The sequence below is a fragment of the Pagrus major genome, chromosome 4 (genome assembly GCF_040436345.1).
Source record: "Pagrus major chromosome 4, Pma_NU_1.0".
Classification (NCBI taxonomy): Eukaryota; Metazoa; Chordata; class Actinopteri; order Spariformes; family Sparidae; genus Pagrus; species Pagrus major.
This window is the reverse complement of record NC_133218.1, coordinates 7,610,430-7,631,144: the sequence shown is the minus strand read 5'-3', so window position 1 is coordinate 7,631,144 and position 20,715 is coordinate 7,610,430. Positions and strand designations below refer to the sequence as shown.

The following is a 20,715-nucleotide window of genomic DNA, read 5'->3' as shown; positions in this document are numbered from 1 at the left end:
ATAAAGAGAGAGCACATTGAGCTGTGTGGGGCGACTGTAAATTGTCGATAGCCTACATTGCGGAGGAGCATAAACAGTTGCTGTCCTGGCACTCGATATTCGCCACAGTTAGTCACCATCAACTGGGGAGGGAACGGCACACAGTCCAGGGGTGTATCACTCCACAGACGCTGCTATTTTGATACCGTGAGAAATGGGGTTAGTGTGGGTTTGCCGCCGGCCTGCACGGCTGTCACATGTTCACCACGCTCGTCTGTGAGTGGGAGGTTGAGTGAGCAGGTTGAGGCCATTTGTCAGAAGAGCTTTTTACATATCTTCTTCAGTGCAGCGAGGGGAGTTGTCATGAGTTGCTGCACATAACCTCAAGGCGTCTTCAAATGATAGTGGCATTTGGCAATTAGCTGGCCTTTTTATAGCACCAACGCAACACTCGCCGTGTCGATTTGCACATTTGCTGCCTCTAAGCTAGCAGTCGCGACGTCATAATGGTGTTCAATAATCATGTGAGGTGACAAAAATTCTCAGGATTTAAGTTAAAGGTTCTTGTTTGGAAGGCCTGTGTAACATCAGATATGTGATGGTTTCAATCACGTCAATTTATCAGTGAATCAACAGCTCAGAATAGCAATACTGTCTTTGATAGATTTATCAAAAAAGCTTTTAATCACTATATGACAGCTGGTTAATATTTGTGTCCCGCACACCCTTCGTGTTCCCTTCATCACAAAGAAGATGTTTGCCTTTATGACACTGTTTTCAACCCTTCCCACGTACGGATTTAATTTGTTTCAAATCCATCGTGAACTAGAAGTGGGGCCTTGCCTCAGTGAGTTATCCTTCCTGTGTTCTCTTGTTCATTTTACATGTCCTCAAGTTAATTCCAGTCCTAATTAACAACCTTTGAAAGGAATCTGTGTGATAATTACCACAAGGAGGTGGAACGGAAGCAATCATACTCTGCACAATTTATTCCTGACCACAGGGAAAACCCTACAGAGCCACCCGCTGGCTTTTTTTAAAATTTTTTGTCCTGAGATTCACCTTCAGTGCTACTTGGGAAGCAGAGACACAAAAAAAATCAGGTGGCTCAACTGACAAACACCCCTGCTGGTCAGTCGTCTGGTGTGGTATATTTACACAAATAATTATGATAATAAAAACAGAGTGAAAAGAGAAATGAGAGCATCGAATAAATAAATTGGGCAGGTGAGACCAGAGGAACCCAAAGGCTGTTGTAAAAAATAGCTCTGGTGGAAGAGAGAGAGCAGGAAACGTGATAAATGGACATAATAACAACATCTAATGTCACCATCGGGGAGAATTGTGCATAAAACAAGGACACACACTGTCATTGATGCAAAGCACCCAAAACCAGATCAGGCCAATGTGGTCCAGTTTCAGAGACGCAGCAGCGCAATAAGTGGACAAAAAGTAACAACAGCGGTTTTATCAGATAGCACTGGTGATGTTTTACATTTATATCTCTTGAAAATGCCAAACGTGTGTTCGTCCATCTCAGTACTTACTGTTTTCCCTGCCCTGTAAGTGGGACTCAAACCTGAGTCCATCGGTACCTTCCGAAGATATAGAAGTAAAAAAAAAAAAAAGGTTGCTAATATAGTTTAATTATTAATAAAGAAAGGTAAGACAGGAACAAAAAGGAGTAAATTGTTGATTAATATGCATTTAATGAGGACAGTGTGTGGGGGATAGGCACAAAATAACCTACAGTGTGTGTGTTAATGTATGTGCATGGAAATGAAGGAAAAGGTCAACCAGAGCAACAGGTGATGTGTTTTTAGCTGGTTTTGAATATTGACATAAAGATGGATGATGCATCTCTTTTTCCTCCCACTTGGTTAAAATGAAGGCAAAATATCATCTTGCACTGGTGATGTCATTTGGAGCCGATAGTTATCGGGCGTTGAAGCCGCGGTATCGAGTTTGCCGCCCATACACCCGCCCGACTCTATCACGAGCAGAGCTCAGCTGTCAATCATGATGTCACACCTCCTTTTTATAGCATCAAATAACTACTTTAAAACAAAACTAATCAGAAAAAGTAACACTTGAAGATACAACAGTGTGATAAAAGTAACCTTAAATGACAAAACCATCTATTTTATATTTTTTATTTGATGTTCACTTTGCCATTTTAGTTTGACCCATGTCCCGTCTGCTAACACAGAGTGTGTTCAAGGCTTAAGATTTTAGATTAAAACCTGGAATATGTCAAAATGACCAGAACATATTTCTGCTGAATTCTCTGAAGTATGTAGTGAGACCTTTCTTCAGCCCAGATTAGTGTCTGCAGGAATTCAGGCTACATACAACCCCAACGACCTTCACCAATAAGACAGATAGGGCAGCTGCTGCATGTGGCATCAGAGGCAAAACCTAGGGCAAAAGAAAGTCTACAAAGCAGTCGCTGCTCCACTCACTGCTGAGTGTACAGTAATAACTGAAGGTGACTCAAAGAAGCACATCAACATTTTTACCAACTCATCTGGCTTATGGCGGCAGAACAGTTAGAGAACAAAGAGGGGTACCAATCACATTTTATTGTTCAAAAGAAGAAAACGGGTCAGAGTCTAAAAAAAACTTCTTGTTGCGTCTGTTTTATAGATATTTAGCAGGAGAAATATATGATTTATACAGTATTTTAAAATCTTTGGCATGTTCAGCGACATACACACACATACAACCCTACATTCTCAAAAGTGGACTCATGTTCTACACTGGCCAAGTATGGACCTCTGTTTCTGGTCATTTTGAAATAAGAAAAATAGAATATAAAATTTACTTTCAAGGTCTTCATCCCTAATATTACTGCAAATGTGTTTTTTCTTAATTTTTTTAACAAATTGCCAAGAGGGGACTCACATTCTTGAGTGATTTGTTCTTATCAAAGAGGGGACTTCCATGTACTGTACTTGAGCAGTACCCGTTCTTTCACCTAATGAGAGTTTATTTACTTCAAAGACTTTCTCTGTTTCTTTCAAAAGTCGACAAACTAACATTTATTTTGTCACTATTTCAACATGCGCATGACACACACACACACACACATGAACACACATATTGACAATGAAAAGGACAAATTAAAAACAAACTACAACAGTGGCACTTATTTCCTTTCAGATTATTACGTTAAAACAACATCGCAACAATTTTCTTTGCCTCTAGGTGGCGTCTTAAGTTGCAATTACTTTTCTTTGCTGCAGCCAAAAAAACAAAAAGTTCCCCATTGTCGATAACCTGTAGCTTCCTAAATGGAACTATTTTATGAGTCCATTTATCCAAAAACAGCTAAATGTTTGAATATATACATCTGAATGTAATGCCTTTTGTAGTCAGTGAGAGTTGGGGTGTTTCTGGGAGAAATAAAAAGGTTTGTGTCTCATTTACAAGTTTTTGAAGTATTGTTAAAAGGAATTTATTTATAAATCGCTGTGATAATGCTAAAAAAGGTGAAAAAGCTTAGAGATAAAAGTGTTTCACTTGTGCATGAAAGGTGGCAGGTTCAAAGGTTTGCATGCTCTTTTAATTCATCACTGAGGCCTGGTCCACAGATGGGCCTGCTAGCCCAGCACTGGTACAATACCTTAATGACCGAGTCCATTTTTAAACCCAGGAGGGGAAGGCGGCGCTGTCTCTGCTCCTGTCGGCTAAATTAGATTGACTTCTAAACTCAGAGAAACAGATGATCCAAATGTCACACTTGATCAATTGATTTGGCTGAATTAGCTAATGCACCTGAGATCTGCACCTTACACAAACATAAAACATTCGCTGCACTGGGATTGCACAGCGTTAGGTGAAGGGACACTGAATGATGCCGACAGGAGCGACATGCCTCCTGAAAATAATGGGGGGATTTCAGCTGCAGTGACATATTTCCTACAGAAAAGTCAAAGGATGTGTGCCGGAGAAACATATTAGCTGGCAAAGTAGAGAAGGATGTGAGCAATGAGATTTAACTAATCTTCAAACGACAGCACGCCACAATGATCTAAGACTTCTCCAGAAGGAATCCCTGGACAAACTGGTTTCTGTTACTCTGAACATGTTAAATGAAAGATTTTTTGCCCGTGGTGGTGCCATGTCCTTTGATGATCAATTGCATTCTTGCCAACTTGTGTGAGACTCAGATGTGCACGAGGCTGAAAACGTGTTAAATTTTATATAATAAAAATGATAGCCTTGAGTTATTTAGACAACTTGACTTGTCAGTGTGTGTTCTATAATTCTCAAAGGTTTGACATTTCACTTATTTACTTATTGTGGTTGCAGAGTGAGATGAAAAGATCAATTCTGCTCTCATGTCTGCACGATAAATAAGAAGCTGATATTAGTAGCTGGTTAGTTTAGCTTAGCATAAAGAATGGAAACAGGGAAATGAATAGTCTTGTTCTGTTCAAAAGGTGAAAAAGACATCTGCCTACTGTTAAGGTTAGGCTACAAACAACCCAAACACAAGACAGGAAGCAGCAATCCAAGAGCAGCAAAAAGACAAACTAAGTATTAAGCATGAAAACACGAGGACACGGGCAGCAAACGCAGGAAAAACACAAGGTTAAAACAGGACCAGGGAGCAGATAAGAAACACAGGACTGCCGAGAGGACAAAAAACAGACATACTGACAAAGACAGCAGGACAGACATTGAAGACTAATAAGAGACAGGGGAAACTTATAGGACAATCAACTATGGCGGGGAAGTAAAACATTGCACATGATGATAATTCTACCAAAATAAAACAGGAAATAACTAAACCAAAAACCCAAACCACGACACCAACACATGTTACTACACTTTGTTTTTTGTGGGCATTAAATGTGAGATATAATGTTTTTATTTATGAGCTTTAGAGGTGTTAATGTTTGGTTTTGTTACCTTTGGATATAGCCCAGCTAGTTCCTTAACCCAATTTCCAGTCTTTGCGCTAAGCTCAGCTAATTGGCTGCTGGCTGTAGCTTCATATTTACTGTGCAGACATGAGTGTATGTGCCTGTATACTTGCTTTACGATCGGCTCGACTACGAAAAATTTGATGATAACAAGACAACGTCAATGTCTGTTAGACTGCTGTTATCATTTGTTTTTACCGTTTTCAAAAGATGTTGTGAATGCAACACAGCTCTAAAGGTCAAACAGAAGCAGAAGAACCGCGGCCTGACCCAAGAACCAGTCTGTCAAGCCTCTCTGACCATGACTCGCTGCACTTAACATTATCTTGTCATCCTGTTGAAGTGTAGCTACCTTAAGGCCAGTGCTCAGTCAGATAGTTTACAAAGATTAGAGTTAGGGGTTAGGGTTAGGGGTTAAGGTTAACAAAACATCAAAATAAAAATAAAAATATGTTCTTTCTCACAGGACATCTTCAGCTCTGTTTGTACTATACGTGTGAGGGTTGTTTGCAGAGAGATGGACCATGATGATGGTTTATAAGACAAATTCTGAAACAAACTGTGTGGCCAAACACTACTGGGTTTTGTGCAACAATATAAAAAAAATATTCTGCCTTTTTAAAAATGATTTAAACTTTTAATGCCATGCAGGTAAGAAATTCCTTGACTTAAAGTCTTATATGAATAATTGAGTCAGATGATTAAATGAATTTTATGTCCTTCGATTTAGGACTAAGGGCTAAAACATCTGAATGAGTTAGCAAAATTGATCAACGATGTGCAAAACTTTCTGTTTTATTCACACAAGTATGAACACTCAAATCCAAACAAAGATCAGCACAGAGACACTGTGCTGCAGTCAAAGTCATTCCCAGGCCGATTACACTTTTGACAACCGACCTGCAGTTTACAGTTCACTGATCTGTTTTTGAGCTTTCATAAATTCTAAGTAATTTCACCATAATTTAACATAATAACAGTCAAGAAAGTTTGATGATTTTGACACTGTTTACCACGATCTGTTGGGCCTTACTCATTGTACAGTAAAAAACTACTGGCACATACATGAGAGTGGTATCAGTCTTCTCATCTAAAAGTTGGCAAGAAAGCAAATAATGTAGGTAATGCAAACTAAATTGCTGTTGCCTGCTTTTCCTGAAACAGCAGTGCCAGGATTAGGGTTAGAGGAATACAGATGAGCATAAGAATCCATACAATGGTTAATAAGTTGATATATAGATGTGGATGTTTATATATTTGTTATTTAACTTCTCATGTTATGAGATTGTAGTAACTGGATGAATTTAAAAAAATTAATCAGAAAAACCACAGACAGAAAGTCTTTAGTCAAGGTCCAAATTAGACACAGTGCACGGCTGAATTTACCTTCTGTATGAACCGTATTACCACAGAAAAAAAGTTATGAAAGGGACGAGATATGAAAAGAATTGAAAAATAGCCGAAAGTTAGCTCATTTCATTTTCCAGTTCTCCTGAATAAATCAAAGTTGGTTTAATAGAGAGGAACTTTGCTCTCAGATAGACGTTTCGGGGGAAAGTGTCCAGTGCTGAATTCCATTCAGTGCACAGGCAACGTCTCAGATGATAAAAACCCTCTCACAGGCCGTTGGGCCTTTTCATCACTCAGGTAACATAAATGCAATTTTTAGGATGTTCTGAAGTCAAGAAGTCCAATTTCCTCTTCATCTCTGGAACACCTTCATCTCCCCAAGAATCAAGCAGGAGGTTTTTGTGTAGTTTTGTGTGCTGTGGTTTGGAGCGGTGCCACGCGTTTCCCAAGGTCTCATCGATCTGCATCTGATGGGTTTTCATTCCATTTCATATTGTATTCAAAAGAAGAACATAACACCTGCATCTTTTGGGGGCATCTTTTGTCATTTTTTAAAGACCGTGGCCCATTCTGTGTCATATTTGTATTTCAAGTGTAGTGATATTTGGAGCAGTATACTGCCGATATATCTTTCAGCCTGTGCTGTGTAGTGAATGGTCAGAGGCATCAGCACAGATTTAGGGCTGTAGCGTGCTACTTGTCTCCGGAGGCTGGGCAGGCAGTCGCCCAGTGACGGCTCTGCTCTGCTCTGCTCTGCTCTGCTCTGCACTCCTCTCCAATAAAACGGGTGCTCAGGTATGAAAACCCTACATAGGTGCAAATGTTGTAAATAGATTGCTGCTCACATGTGTCACTTCATCACACCCAAACCCCCCCTGCGGCTCAGGGTATGTAATTTAATATGACTGGGTCTTGATTACTATTTACAGTGTTGTCAAGGTGAGCGAGAGACTCAGCATTGTGGGTAAACAGATTCACTGTCACAGCTCTACTGAATCAGCTACTGTTGACTTTATATTCACTTACCGGCTCCCGTCCCCCTGTCTGTCCTCCGTCCCCTCTGAAGATTACAGTTGTCATGTTGATTTTGACACAAGTTGGATCACGTCCACTGACAGTAAATCATGTCGGGAACTCTTTTTGTCAACGTTCACAAAGGAAAGGAAAGGAAATGATTGTTGGTGGACAGGAGTTTGCTTTATGACACCGTAAATTCAACCAGCAGAGATCTGTCAGAGAATGCTTTAGACGTAAACAGATATTTCGATGTCGTAACTCATTTTGTGGACTAAAACAAAGAATGGATGGAAGGATGTTTTGATAAATCAGTGAATAAACTGAGGCTCCAATTCAATATCATTATTATTGACTGATCTGCAAATTACTTTTATCGATTGATAAATTAGCTGCTTTGTCTGTAAATGTCGGAAAGTAGAGAAAAATCTTGATTTCCATTTTCCAGAACCTGACATATTCTAATTGTCTGTTTTAATAGATTTATAGATATTTATAGACCTTACATTACAATGAAAAGATCAAATTATAACAGAAAAAAGGCATGTTTGCTTGAAAAATTACTAAAATGGCGACTCAATTATCAAAATAGCTGCGTGTTGCATGAAGCTTTGAAACAAACAAACTCATATTTTCGTGCATTTGACAAATGTGACATTGGATTTTGACACCACTTTTTGAATTAGAACAAAGCATTTGGCTCAGGAAAAATACCGACTTCCTGTGTCACCTTTTCATCTTTTGATAAAACAGAAGAGTTTGTTTTTATCAAAAGACGAAAAGGTTTTAAACAGAATGAAATCATGTTTATTTTGTCTCTCATGTCAAAATTGGACAAAAGAATAGTTTAATGACTCAAATGTAAATCTAGAGATGCAGGATATATATCAGACCGCTATTGACAAGAAATATTTATTTTCAGTTATTTACCGGTATTGAGCCTATAAATAGAGCTGATAATATTCGGACAAATTACAAACTGCTGCAGTGTAAACTAGAGAGCCAAACATGTTGTCGTCGATGTGGATGTTTCTTATCATTTCAGAGGAACAAGTCACACTTGTAATTTGCAACGTGTTCACAGGCGTTCCACAAATCTATGACTTTTAACAGCAAATCTTATTAGAGCTATGAAATATTCAAATCATCCATAGGGGTCATTTACACTGGGGTAGATGAGAACATATCCAAACCACTTTTTGGAATGAGACACGGTTGCAAAATGGTCAGGACCCAAAAACAGATATGGAGACAGGCGATCTTTAGTGAGAGCTGACGGCTAGGGATTTCTTTTTTAAATACAAAAATATGAAATTATTGTTTATCTTATCGGCATCAGCCATGAGGAGGAGGTTATTATTGGTTATCGGTATCTGCCGCAAAAGATCCATATCGTGCATCCCAATATAAATCAATCAAACTAAGGTGACTGCATTACAAGAACTACATTCCTTTTTATATTGTTTATTCCATATTTATAAGTGGAAACCAGTGTCGATCCAACTTTCCACATTCACATTTACAGTAACTGTGACCACTGCAACCTATTTTCTGTGGCCTGTGGCTGAAAACTGCAACACACCACCCACCTCCACAATGGTCCCCCATATGTCATTTGATTAAGCTGCTGACTCACGGACTATTAGTTAAAGATCCCCTCTGGATGGGTTTGAAGACATATAAAATACTTTCCTCCTTCAGCAGATGAATGTGAAAACAGCCCCGTGGTGTCGTATTCTGCACATACATCATGCTGCTGCACGGTGTAGCTGTAACATCACAGTGATGTAACAATAATACAAACACATTTGAAGTGGAGGGGGAGTTGAACTGCATGACTTACATGTGTGATACCTCAGGCGGTTGCATTATATTTCAGCATGTTCTCATATGTAACAAGTATTACATAAAAGTCAGATGACCTGAGCTCCACATTTACACTCATCACCCCTCTCTTTTTTATTCCAGGTCCTGTAGCTGTGATCAGTGGTGAGGAAGACTCTGCCAGCCCTCTTCATCATGTCAACCATGGGATTATTACCCCCTGTACTCTGGACGCGGGTCCTGATGCGGTCGTCATAGGAATGACTCGCATCCCCGTGGTGGAGAACCCTCAGTACTTCAGACACGGACACAACTGCAACAAGCCAGCCACCCGTGAGTCCCTGTAAAAGTTTCTAACTCTTTACTGCTGGTGACACTTATTACAAATGATCTGACCTTCTTTTATGGACACACAAAGGGACCCTTGAACCATAAGCATGAGGCTAAGTACACTAAAACTGTAGCATTACAGAGTGTAATGTACTGTAAAGAAAAGCGCAGCATCTGGTCAGAGACCCTGACATCAAACGCCGCATCTTTACGAGGCTCATTGCAAACATTGCAATGCTGTTATAATTTGCTGTTTGTCTTTACAATGAGAAGTGCTGGGACCCTCAGGGCAATAGTGTAATTTAGTGTCATCATCATATGGTGTTGGCATCTGGTGGCACAGTTCCAGGCTCTTCATATAGGATCTATGTAGACAAAAGCAGCCTTCTGAATACCAGCTACTGGTTCAGACAGCTCCCCTCTCCCTCTGCCTCCCTCTCCCTCGAGACTCATGTTCCAGGTTGGGGGAAAGACAAGACCACTTTAAGGCCTAATTACTCACAATTACATCAACTGCTCAAGAGAATGATCAGAAAACAACTGTGCCGGCAGCCAGCCGTAGCCTGGCGCCTGCTGCTTCCCTTCCAGACGATGCCAGTCAAACCGGACGGATTCAATCGGGGAGCAGACTCTCTTCCTCCTGTGTGAACGGCAGCACACCAGATCAGGCCGTGCCGGTCCCCTTTCAGCTTCGATCTGCATTGTTTACATCTGGGCTCGCTCTCAAAATGGCCGTCGGTCAGGCTAACACAAGTTGACTTCTGAGCTGGAGCCAATGAGAGGGAAGGAAATCCCATTTAGAGGTGATAAATAAATAAATGACGGCTCTTATGTATTATGAATCACATGAATTGTTAATGGCCAGCCGGTGACTGATTTATAACATCTCATGCCTCGCACAGGAGATCAGATTGCGAGCTAATGAATAAATGACAGTGGGCGCAAATGAAACTTCTTCCCCCCCAATTACAGTGCACCTGGAATTGAAAGTCAGGACCATGGATGTGCATGATGTCCTCCCACTCTCCGAATGCTGCGTGCCTCGTCTTTTTTTAGATGTAATTCTATGTGCGTGCGTAAAAGAAAGGAAGCTGTAGGAAATGAACCCTGAATTCATCACGAGGTCGTAATGGCCACAGCTTTCTGCCATCGGCTGGGAAAAACAAAATGGCTCCGAACGCCTTCTGCCTCTGCCGATCGTTGGCTGAATATGAATGTATTCTTTACCCTCAGGGTACGCACGCAGGGAGAGGAAATGTCTGTGTATCCATGTGTATATCCACAGTATGTGTGTAGGTGTATGAGAGTGCAAATGAGTCGGTGCACATGTATGTGGACGTAGGCGTAGACTCTCCTCCACTCCCGCTATATGCTTTGATTTGTGTCTTGAGCCAGTAGTCCCTCGGGTGCCCCCGGGCCCCCTGGGGTCCCTATTGTCCTGTTGGCCTCGCTCAGCCCAATCGTCCTGCAGCTTCATGTGTCAACCAAAGAGCTTCACTCTGCTTCAGATACAGTATGGCTGCTTTATTGATGCTCCAATCCATAATTTATTCATTCATTTACTTGAAAGCTTCTTCTGCAGGAGTATAGGTGGCTGCCAGGGTGTCTCACACACACACACACACACACACACCGCTCCCTAGTTCAGTTCAGCACACATAAATTTAAACACACCCACACCTCTCCTTACCAATGTCCATCAGAAGGTCCCTAATGTGCTGGTCAATCCCAGTCTGCTCCCACCACCAGTCTTCTGGGTAATTTATGGTGTTCCCAGCTGTCGGCCGCTGTGCATTTTGAAATCAGCTCCAACAATAACAGTAAAGTGCAGAAGAGGAAGAGGAGCAGTCTGCTGCTGCACTCTGCCATGCTGGCTTCTGTTAAAACAGCTGCATGCGATGGGAAATCGGCTGCTGCAGAGCTCACGCCAGTGATTCCAGTGTGCCTTACCAGATGTATTATTCATGAGTGGTTGATCTTCAAGTCAATCCTGGCGAAATACATATATATATATATATATTGTACCATCAGTTTAATAGCTGCAGAGGAAAGCCCGAGCTCACAGTATCTTGGCTGTCAGGGAAAACATCAGAAGTGCCGCTGTCACTCCCTCACTGTGGGAAAAAACACGGACAAATAACATAAATATCATCCAATTGTGGCTGCCCTCTAGTTGAACCTGTACACAAGCGGTTGTAAACAGAGTGATTGGAGGCATTGTGGGAAAAGTGTGAGCATCGTTGTCATTCTGATGGCAATTTAAAAACGTGAAGTGGCGTCATACAATTGGTTCATCTTCCGGGTGAACCGGTGGCCTCGACTTTCGTTGCGGTAAACAGGCGAGCCGTGACTGATCAGGACGTTTGTTGAGATCAGCTTTTTTTTCCCCAGCTGAAAAAGGCCAATCCTGGGGAAATGTAGCCGCATTAAGGAGATAAGGGCAGAGAAGGCAAAGGACAATTCTTTAGCCTAATGACAGATCTGTATCTCACTGGATTCGCTGTCTCCCAGCAAGTGGCTTTGTTTTATCAGTCAGCTTGCTATTTTAATTACGGATTTGTCACATCCCGCTGGCCAAATATAGACAATAGCTTTTGATGTTGGAGTAAAACGCATAGCCTTTCATTATACCCATGTTATTAGGGATATCACATGTGGGCACAGCTCGGACAAACCCCCATTCTGTCCCTTATACTTTAGTGTGACAGAGACACAATTATGCTCAAGGTGATGTTTTTGAAGATTAAAATGTTTCCAGCAGCGACAAGGAGTGAGTAATTTGGCAGCTTGAAAGCTCCGCAAATGAATGGAAATGCAGAGCAGATTGATTGAAAGGCAGTTATCATGTTCCAAGGCTGTGATTCCATGAATTATAGTTTGAAGCAGAACAGCCCCGCAGGCTAGCCAGTTGTGAATGCAAACAACCCACTTTAATTTGTTACTCAAGAAGTCCAAGATGAGTTCCTTTCAGCTCGGCCCAGAAAGGAGCCAAATGGAAACTTTGAGCTCTAAAAAAGATGCTTGTCGATGCCAGGTGCAGTCCTATGAAAACTATATCCAGATAGACTGAAACCCCCATTAAGATTCACTGAAGATCCAATCAGACAAACCTCCAGACGAAAATAAATTAAAGAGTAAATTAAAAATGTTTGCTTCTGCAAACACGCTTAATTGGTTTGCAAACCGAGAGGTGGGAAGGAGCTAAATACAAGCTAGAGTCAATTAAAATATTAACATTTCTCCACATTTCTCGGCTCGGGCCACTGTAAACTAAGACGGACCAATATAGGTAATGAAAGGAAGTACAAAAACATATGACAAATTCTGTTTTAGCATTAACACTGGACCAAAGAGCTGCCTCTTAATGTGTAACACATTTTCATGAGTGTTGACGGGTCAGCACTGCAATTAAAATAGTTTGTTTCCATTCCCAACCCCACGCTGCAGCTTCTTTTCAAGCAGCAGAATCAAACAAACCGTGAATATCAACATTTTGCCAAACTAAAGTCCTTTTTTCTGCCTTCACTGAGACATTTTTATACTGTATCTGTTGGGACTCTCAGCTCAGGGTGGTAGCATGCCTCTCCTCTAAGATGGCAAATGTAACTATTTTGTGTTGCTAGACTTATAAAGAACCTCCCCTGAGCAGCAAGTGTAAAGTACTTAGTGCTTAAGTGTACTTAATGCTAAAACTTTAATCCAGCAATAACAGTGAGGGTGAGCTTAGGGACACGCTATCCTCAAAAGGAAGTCAATCACAATTTTATCTCTATATATAGGTGTTGTGGTATGGAGCCATTAACAGTCAGACGCTGTATAGCATAAAGAGCGGGAAACTCCACACTTTCACCCACAAGATCAGGTGTTTAAATCCTGCGTGAAGCTACTAATCTACAGTAACCCTTCTGCTTAAAGGGTAACTCCAACAATTTTCCACATTAAAGTACGTTTACAGGTCTCGGGGAGTACTACTGCATATGTGAAAACAGTAGTATAAAACAGAGGCTCCAGAGGAAGCTGCATGTAATCTGATAAATTGCCTCCAGTGATGTCACACAAAAACAAATGATCATAATCGATACAGCCCAGCCTGAGGTATCACCTTATTATTCCACACACTCTTCTTCCTTTTTAAAACCTGGCTGCCTACATTATCCACAATGCAACTTGGCCACTGAGTGACATCACTGGAGGCAGTTTGTCAGATTACACGCAGCTTCCTCTGGAGCCACGAAAGGCGTTATACTACTTTTTCACATATGCAGTAGTGCTGCCCGAGACCTGTAAACACAAGTTAATGTTGAAAATTGGTGGAGTTACCCTTTAACCTGAGTAGTTTTGGTGCCTTCATTTTAAAAGTGTAACCAGACGTTGCATTTTTAATTATTGCTAACTTGACCATGGTGGACTAGTGGGTCTATTATGCTGTGGTATGATACTGGGAGGGAAATAACTTAAGAAATGAAGGTTATTATTTTAAAATGGTCATTATTCTTATTTTTGTATGGATAAGCAGAAGAAGATGGATGGTTGGACTCTATTCAAAGTAGTACATTTTAAGACAGCATTGTCACCAATCATTGCACCCTCATTTTTCAGCCGATCACTCGTCCCCTGCCTCTCTAAAGCAAGCTTAACCACTGCCAATACAGTTAGTTCCTGTGAGCTAGAGCAAAAACATGACTATGAGCGGCTAGTCATCCTATTAGCTAGGCTACCTTGTTAGCTCCGGTAAATTCCTCAGCATCAAAGTGAGGAGCCAGTTTTAAACAGTGGCAACTATCTGGATGATGTTACCACTTCAATGTTCTGACACTAAAGATGTCCCTTAGACAAAGACACACAACTGCTGAGCATTGTAGCAACACGATCGAGCTAGCTGGCGATTTGACAATTCTTTTCTATTCTATTTCTGAAACCAACAATCCATCATTCATGCCACATAACAGAGGGATTGCTCAGGTGTGTGGAGGTGAGAAAGCAGGGTTCGATCTTCTGAATAAGCAGAGTGACCTTGCAGGATGATGAAGGCCACAAGCTGAAACAGATTGGAGTGACAATAATCTTTTATACTACAGCACGTCTTGTTAGTGTTCTGACCTCCTCGGGGTCAAGACTACTACTACTTTCTTTTTCAATCTTCACACAACTATTTTTAGTTCTTTTTGAGCAAAACCAGCCCCAGGTGTTCAGTCAGTGCAGCTGAGGACAGATCGGCTGAAAGGTGAAGGTGCAGGCTTTTTTGTCAGCTCCACTGTCATAAAACTAACTTTATGAAATTAAATGTGACATTATGAAATTATGAATTACAATGACATCAAAAAACAAACTAACTAAAAAAAAATTAAAAAGAAAGAGTTCACTTTTTTTTCTTAAATACTGTAAAGGTGCAATTTGTAAGAACTGGCCACCTTGAATTCATACTTCACTCAAATAGGGGCAGCATACCACCAGAGTGTCATGACTGTACTACTGTGCTAATGTTAGCTTGTTAGCTCATTTAACTGTGCAGCTAGCCGCACTACCAGGGGAGTGTTGGTGTTTTCACCGCTAGCACATGAGCTTTGGATCGGTGGGAGAAAGAGGTTTTCAGGCTAGCTGGTTAGCATGTTAATGTCAATTGATATCTCTTCAACACAATACATAGAAGTCTTTGACATAACATGAGCGTTGTTATTTCGTCACATTCTATTGATAGTTTAAGTTAATTTGTGAATGTTTTGAACTGAAATTCTCACATATTGTACCTTTAAATCCAAAACTTTATTTAAACTGTCATAAATCATTGAGGTTAATTCCCTCATTTACAATGATGTCCGGATGTACAAACAAAGGAAGAGTTAAAAAGAGCAATAATCATTGAAAACAATAGCACACCGAGGTGAAGTGTTTTGTGTTGAATTGTTCAGGGGTAGTGAAAGTGTCAGTCTTGAGGATGTTTTGTAGATAATCTCATGCAGTGCACAAAAACTAAAAACTCATTTCAGTGTATTTGTTCTTTTTATATATTTTACACAATTTAATTACACGATTATTTATTTCATGTCACTTTATTTCTTCATTCACCTTCGAACACTTTGGGGACTCCATTTTGCACGTCTCTGAAACGCTGCCATGAATACGGCTTATAGCTAATAGCCTAGCTGCTTGCCTTTTCCTGGGGTGTCGCCTGGTCTTTGTTTTTTCAGAAATTTCTGAACAAGACTCAAATAAATATAATGGGAATGTTTTAATGGGTGATGCATTTTTTGTTGTCACAGCTCAGGCAGGCGTATGTGGTTATTCACACAGGGTCCGGTGTTCACCCAGGCCGGGCAGCAGCGACACAAACACAGGCCGGCAGTCAGCCAGCCGCAGCAGGTTAGCAGGAGATACCCGCTGAGAGTCAACAGTAAATGCTGCTGTTCATGTCACTGTTGCCCAACGATGCCAACAGACACAGAGCCCCTGTGCTGCAGTGAATTTAATGGCAGGGAGCTGTTTGTATGCTATTAGCTGCTGGATGAGCTCCTCTCACCTAACCATTAGCATCCTGTGGTGCTGTTTTTGTAGACAAGCTGAACTCTAAATACATTTTTAGTGATCTCTTCAAAAATAATTTCCCTTTTTATTTCTTTGTGAGTCTCATAAAAACACTATGTTTTCAATATCAGTAAACAGGTCTTATAATCCTTTGTCTCTTTGTTTGTAGCGTTAATCAAAAAATGTTGAACTGATAACCAGTAGTGAACATAAAAGTAAAATGATTTGAGTTACAAAGAAATATAACAAGTAACTCGGTGTTCAAAGAGACCGACTGTAGAGCTGAAGCAGAGATTCTGGAGGATGTTCTCAATGGTTTTGATTGAGCCTCCACCTCTCAATATTAAAGCATCGACCCGGCAAACGGCATGTTGTCAATGACCAGGAGACATGCATCGATTGACCCACCACACACACTCAGGGAGGCTGTCAGGTGGAAAAATACTCACGTACACACTCTTACACACACATACACACACATATCTGTGAGGCAGAAATACACACACGAGTGCACAAAGTTGGCAGGTAGTGGGAGACACACACAGACTGAAACTGGGGAAAGTTGGCAGGGAGTTGCGTTGACATACACACACACACACACACAGACAGACACACAGACATAGGTGCAGAACAAAGCCCTCCAAACATCTGTGCTCCCCCAGCAGCCTGACCTGACTAGCTGAGTAAATCTCGGTGCCGCGTTGTCTCTCAGCCTCCAGGGAGAATGTTTGCTGGCGTCGAGGCCTCAGGTGAGCCAGGACAAATGAATGATGCTGAGCTGCCGGATGGAGATTTAATCTCCGGGCTTTTCAGCGTGCCACTCTGGGTAAATAGGCTGCAGGATGCAGCCCGAGTCTGCCTGCAGAGGAAACTGAAGGTTAAAGTAACTTGTCCTCGCCACTGTCGATAGGCACGCTCCAATAATAGCTGCTTCATTCCCATCAGTGGGGAGGACTGAGGTGGCCAGTGACTATTTAGCAGCTGAATGCAACAAACCTAGATTGAATATTTACCTTCAGGAAAAAAGGAAGTGGGGGCGACCTGTGTAAATGGAGAGTTCAACAGTGTTTCGATGTTCCAGCTTTAGTTGTGGACACTGGTATCCTCTGGGGAACCCCTATTTTCTTGCACTAATTGGCTGCAGCTGTGCAGGCATTATTTAACTGTTTTAAAGTCAATTTCCAGTCAGTTGTAATACAAATCGGGAATCTCCTCACTTTGCCCAGCTGCCGGGGTAATGTACTGTTTACATGTAAGTGGTATTATTATTGTCAAAATATGTTAAACAAGTTTCAGCTTCAAGAGTGAAGGACAGAAATGATAATAACAGTCACAAAGGATTGGGAAAATGTTAATCTCGTTTTAAAGAGGAACTCCAGTCTTGGAGAACTAATGTGTGGAAAAGGTGAATAAAGTGGGTAATGTAGGCACCAGGTTTTGAAAAGGAAGAAGAATACGTGGAATAAAAAGGTGATATCTCTGGTTCTGCTGTATCGATTATGATCAATTGTTTTTAAATTGTCAATAACGATTCACATCAACAGTGTTATAGTAGTGCAATGCTAGACCAGTGGACTGCTTTTCAAAGCCTGCTGTCTACATTACCCACAATGCAATTTAGCCACCGAGTGACATCACTGGAGGCAATTTGTCAGATTACATGCAGCTTCCTCTGGAGCCACAAAAGGCTTTTACTACTGTTTTCACATATGCAGAAGTGCTGCCCAAGACCTGTAAACACACTTTAATGTGTAAAATTGGTGGAGTTACCCTTTAATTTGCCTGGACATTATTTAGCCAGCAAATCATTTCAGAGCACTCCAATGATTTGGCACTGCACTCCAGTAAAACTGTCAGACTGATGATGGACAGTTTTAAAAAAACAAAACAAAACAAATTGGTGGAGTTACCCTTTAAGAAAGGTACGGTCTCCAGGACGATGAAAATTAACATAAACAGAGTATTTCTGCCATGTGTCAAACACAAAGTAATGCAAATGTGGCTGTGTTCCAGTCTGATAACATCAGATGGTCATTAATTCCCGAAAGCTCTGAAAATAGAGTGACATTTCAGTGTTTGTTTTCTGGACATATTTTAACACTACAGTTTAACGGAGCACTGTGTAGCTTGGAAAGGAAATTCAAACTCAGAATTTTAATAGTTACAATATTAATGAGGTATTGATACAAACTTGGAAATATTTATATTTCACATAACTGAATAAACAAGCTGTTCTCAGAGGAAAATAAGGTCCCCAGACCACTGTGTGAAGCTAGAGAGGTGGCAGGGTCCGCCAAATATGAACAAAGTAAAACCGCATGAAACTGCGTTGTCCTTTAAGGTCAGCTTGTTTATTCAGTTTATTCAGTCATGAAAAGGTAGAGTTTGTTTATTTAGTTTGTTTAGGCATAAAGAAATCAGTCAATGAAGATCTTTCTCTTCTTCCCCAAAACCACACTGTGCACCTTTAAGGCGCATTTTGGATGTCTGACTGTACCAGATCACAGCCCGTAACTTCTAATGCCTTCTAATGAGCAAAAAAATAGGATTTTTACAAACAAAACCTGGAGTAAAAGTGCAGAAAGAGTTCATCTGGCATCCAGTGAAGGACTGCCTCCGTGTGATTAGAACAATGTGGAGCAGCCGAGGCAAACATGTCAGAAAGAAAAGTGGATTGTTGAAATCATGAAGCTTAATTAACAATTACTGTGCTTCAGTTTTGTTAATTTACATAACGACGGAGATGGAAGTAAAGTTATTCTGATACAACTGATAAAATGTGATTAAAACAGATGCAATAAGATAAGAAATACATCTATGAAATATCACCTCAACTCAACTGCAAAGCACAAGATAAATGAAGTAAAAGTCAAGATGACAATCAAATACTTCTCAGGAAAAGTTAGCCAAAGAAATATATCATATTACGTATATTACATGGTGAAGAGAGTTTCTGAGCCTGCTGATAGATGACAACCTTCACATTTTTACATTTTTTGGCATTTCACCAACTATCTCATCTAGAGAAGCGTAATGATGGGTGCAACAATAGAATAAGCTTCAATAGCTGGATCTTAAGCATGACAGGAGATAGTAAGGCCAACACTGATCCTCTAATGATCACGAATGATGGAGGAGTGCACTGAAGAGAATTAAAGTAAAAGAGGCCTAGGGATAAAGATTATTCATATTTCTTTAAGAAAGTACATCAGTAGAGAAGTAGAGATAGGATTCAGCGGGGAATAGATGTTAAGTCTGGAAACTCTTCAGACTTTAGGAGAAAAAAAAATCACTGTTCCTTTATCAGCCGAGGAAGTGTCGGAGACATTTGGCCTATGAATCCAGTCATAACACATTTAGAATTAAAATGTATGTGTATCGACTTAAGGATGTTTTTCTCAGCTCTTGGAAAGCATATATTTTAGAGGATGAAGCTTTGACAGCAGTGATGTGTTAGTGTCCCTCGTGGGGCTCTCACCCAGCACACTGGCTGCCAGTTTCTGCAGACACTTCAGTTCTGATCTACTTTAAAACTGGGACATTTCTTCATATTTAACACTGATTTCAGAAATAGTGGTTGAAGATACCGTCCGACTGAAATACCAGAGGAGCAGGTGAGATTTTTTATGAATCACCTCCTCAACGTGTTCATGTCCAGACGGTCTGGAGACATTACAAAAAGAGAAAAGTAAGGAAAAACCCAGAGGAACAGTCACACTGAACTAGTAATACATTTCCATGAATGAGGAAACATTTCAGAGCTTAAACCATTTGGTGATGTCCTTTCGGGTAAAGCCTCAACAAACACTGCAAGAAATGAGTGCCTCCCATTTTTAATCTCTCACAGAAAATCATTCAATCACAGGTGGCAAGGGTTCAGCAGTCAGAAAGGAGGGAAAAGTTGTGCCTAGAGGTGGAGGAAAGTCACAACTTCATGACTTAGATACTGTTGGGCCTACGTATTACTTAAACTGACTGTTTGCTAAACCCCTCCCCAAAAGAGCAGTTGTCCAATAAGTAATTTACACCCCTAACTTTGTGCAAGTGTAGCCAGTCTTTTCTTAGCCTGTTAAAGCTGCAAATGTTAGCATGCCAGGCTAATTTGACACCTAACCTAATGTTATAGATGTTAGGTCTGGAAACAGGAAGTTTGCTTCTTAGTCTGATAAATAAACAAATAAACTGAAGAAAACCCAACCATGAAGAAAAGTACAACCATAGCCACAGTCCTGGTCAGAGCTGATGTAAATCGCCTCCATACTTTATCTCCCATCCTCAGTCCGGAATCTGTCCGTCTAAGAGGCTACGTTCAGTCCCAGTGTGGTGTCCAGCCATGTTTACTGGGAGGCTGGTTGACTGAGCTCCATTGCCCACAGTGACTCCCCCGTCATCTGAGGTTGTGTTGCAGACAGACTCCATTCAGCTAATAGGGCCACTTAGTCCCACAGCGAACTGAGATACTGGCTTATGGCAGCAGTTAATGGCTATGTTGCCCCCTGTAGTTTTGGAGCTAACTTCAAATTCTTGCCATTTCTGACAAATTACACCTTTAAAAAAAGATATGCTCACAAGAAGCACATCCACTGTAATTGGCCGCTGTATGGAAGCTATTGAATGCTATCATATCATGTAGGCTAACGTTAGCAGCTCTGTCAGCTAGGGTTACACTCTTGCAGTTCCAGCAAAAGAGTTGTTTGTATTTTTGTGTGAAAGTAAAAACTATAAAACTTAAATCTAACCTCTTTATTGTTCAAGTATTTAAGTT

General features: G+C 40.8%; 1 protein-coding gene across 3 annotated transcripts in view; it reads left to right on the top strand.

Annotated features, from left to right (window-relative positions):
* The window catches only part of ntrk3b (neurotrophic tyrosine kinase, receptor, type 3b), a 196,509-nt gene that overhangs the window by 145,783 nt on the left and 30,011 nt on the right, over window positions 1-20,715 (top strand). For all 3 annotated transcript variants that reach the window (XM_073464712.1, XM_073464710.1, XM_073464711.1), the window contains one exon: window positions 9,243-9,431. In XM_073464712.1, the coding sequence (XP_073320813.1) occupies window positions 9,243-9,431 (189 nt within the window). The remainder of the gene's footprint in view (window positions 1-9,242; window positions 9,432-20,715) is intronic.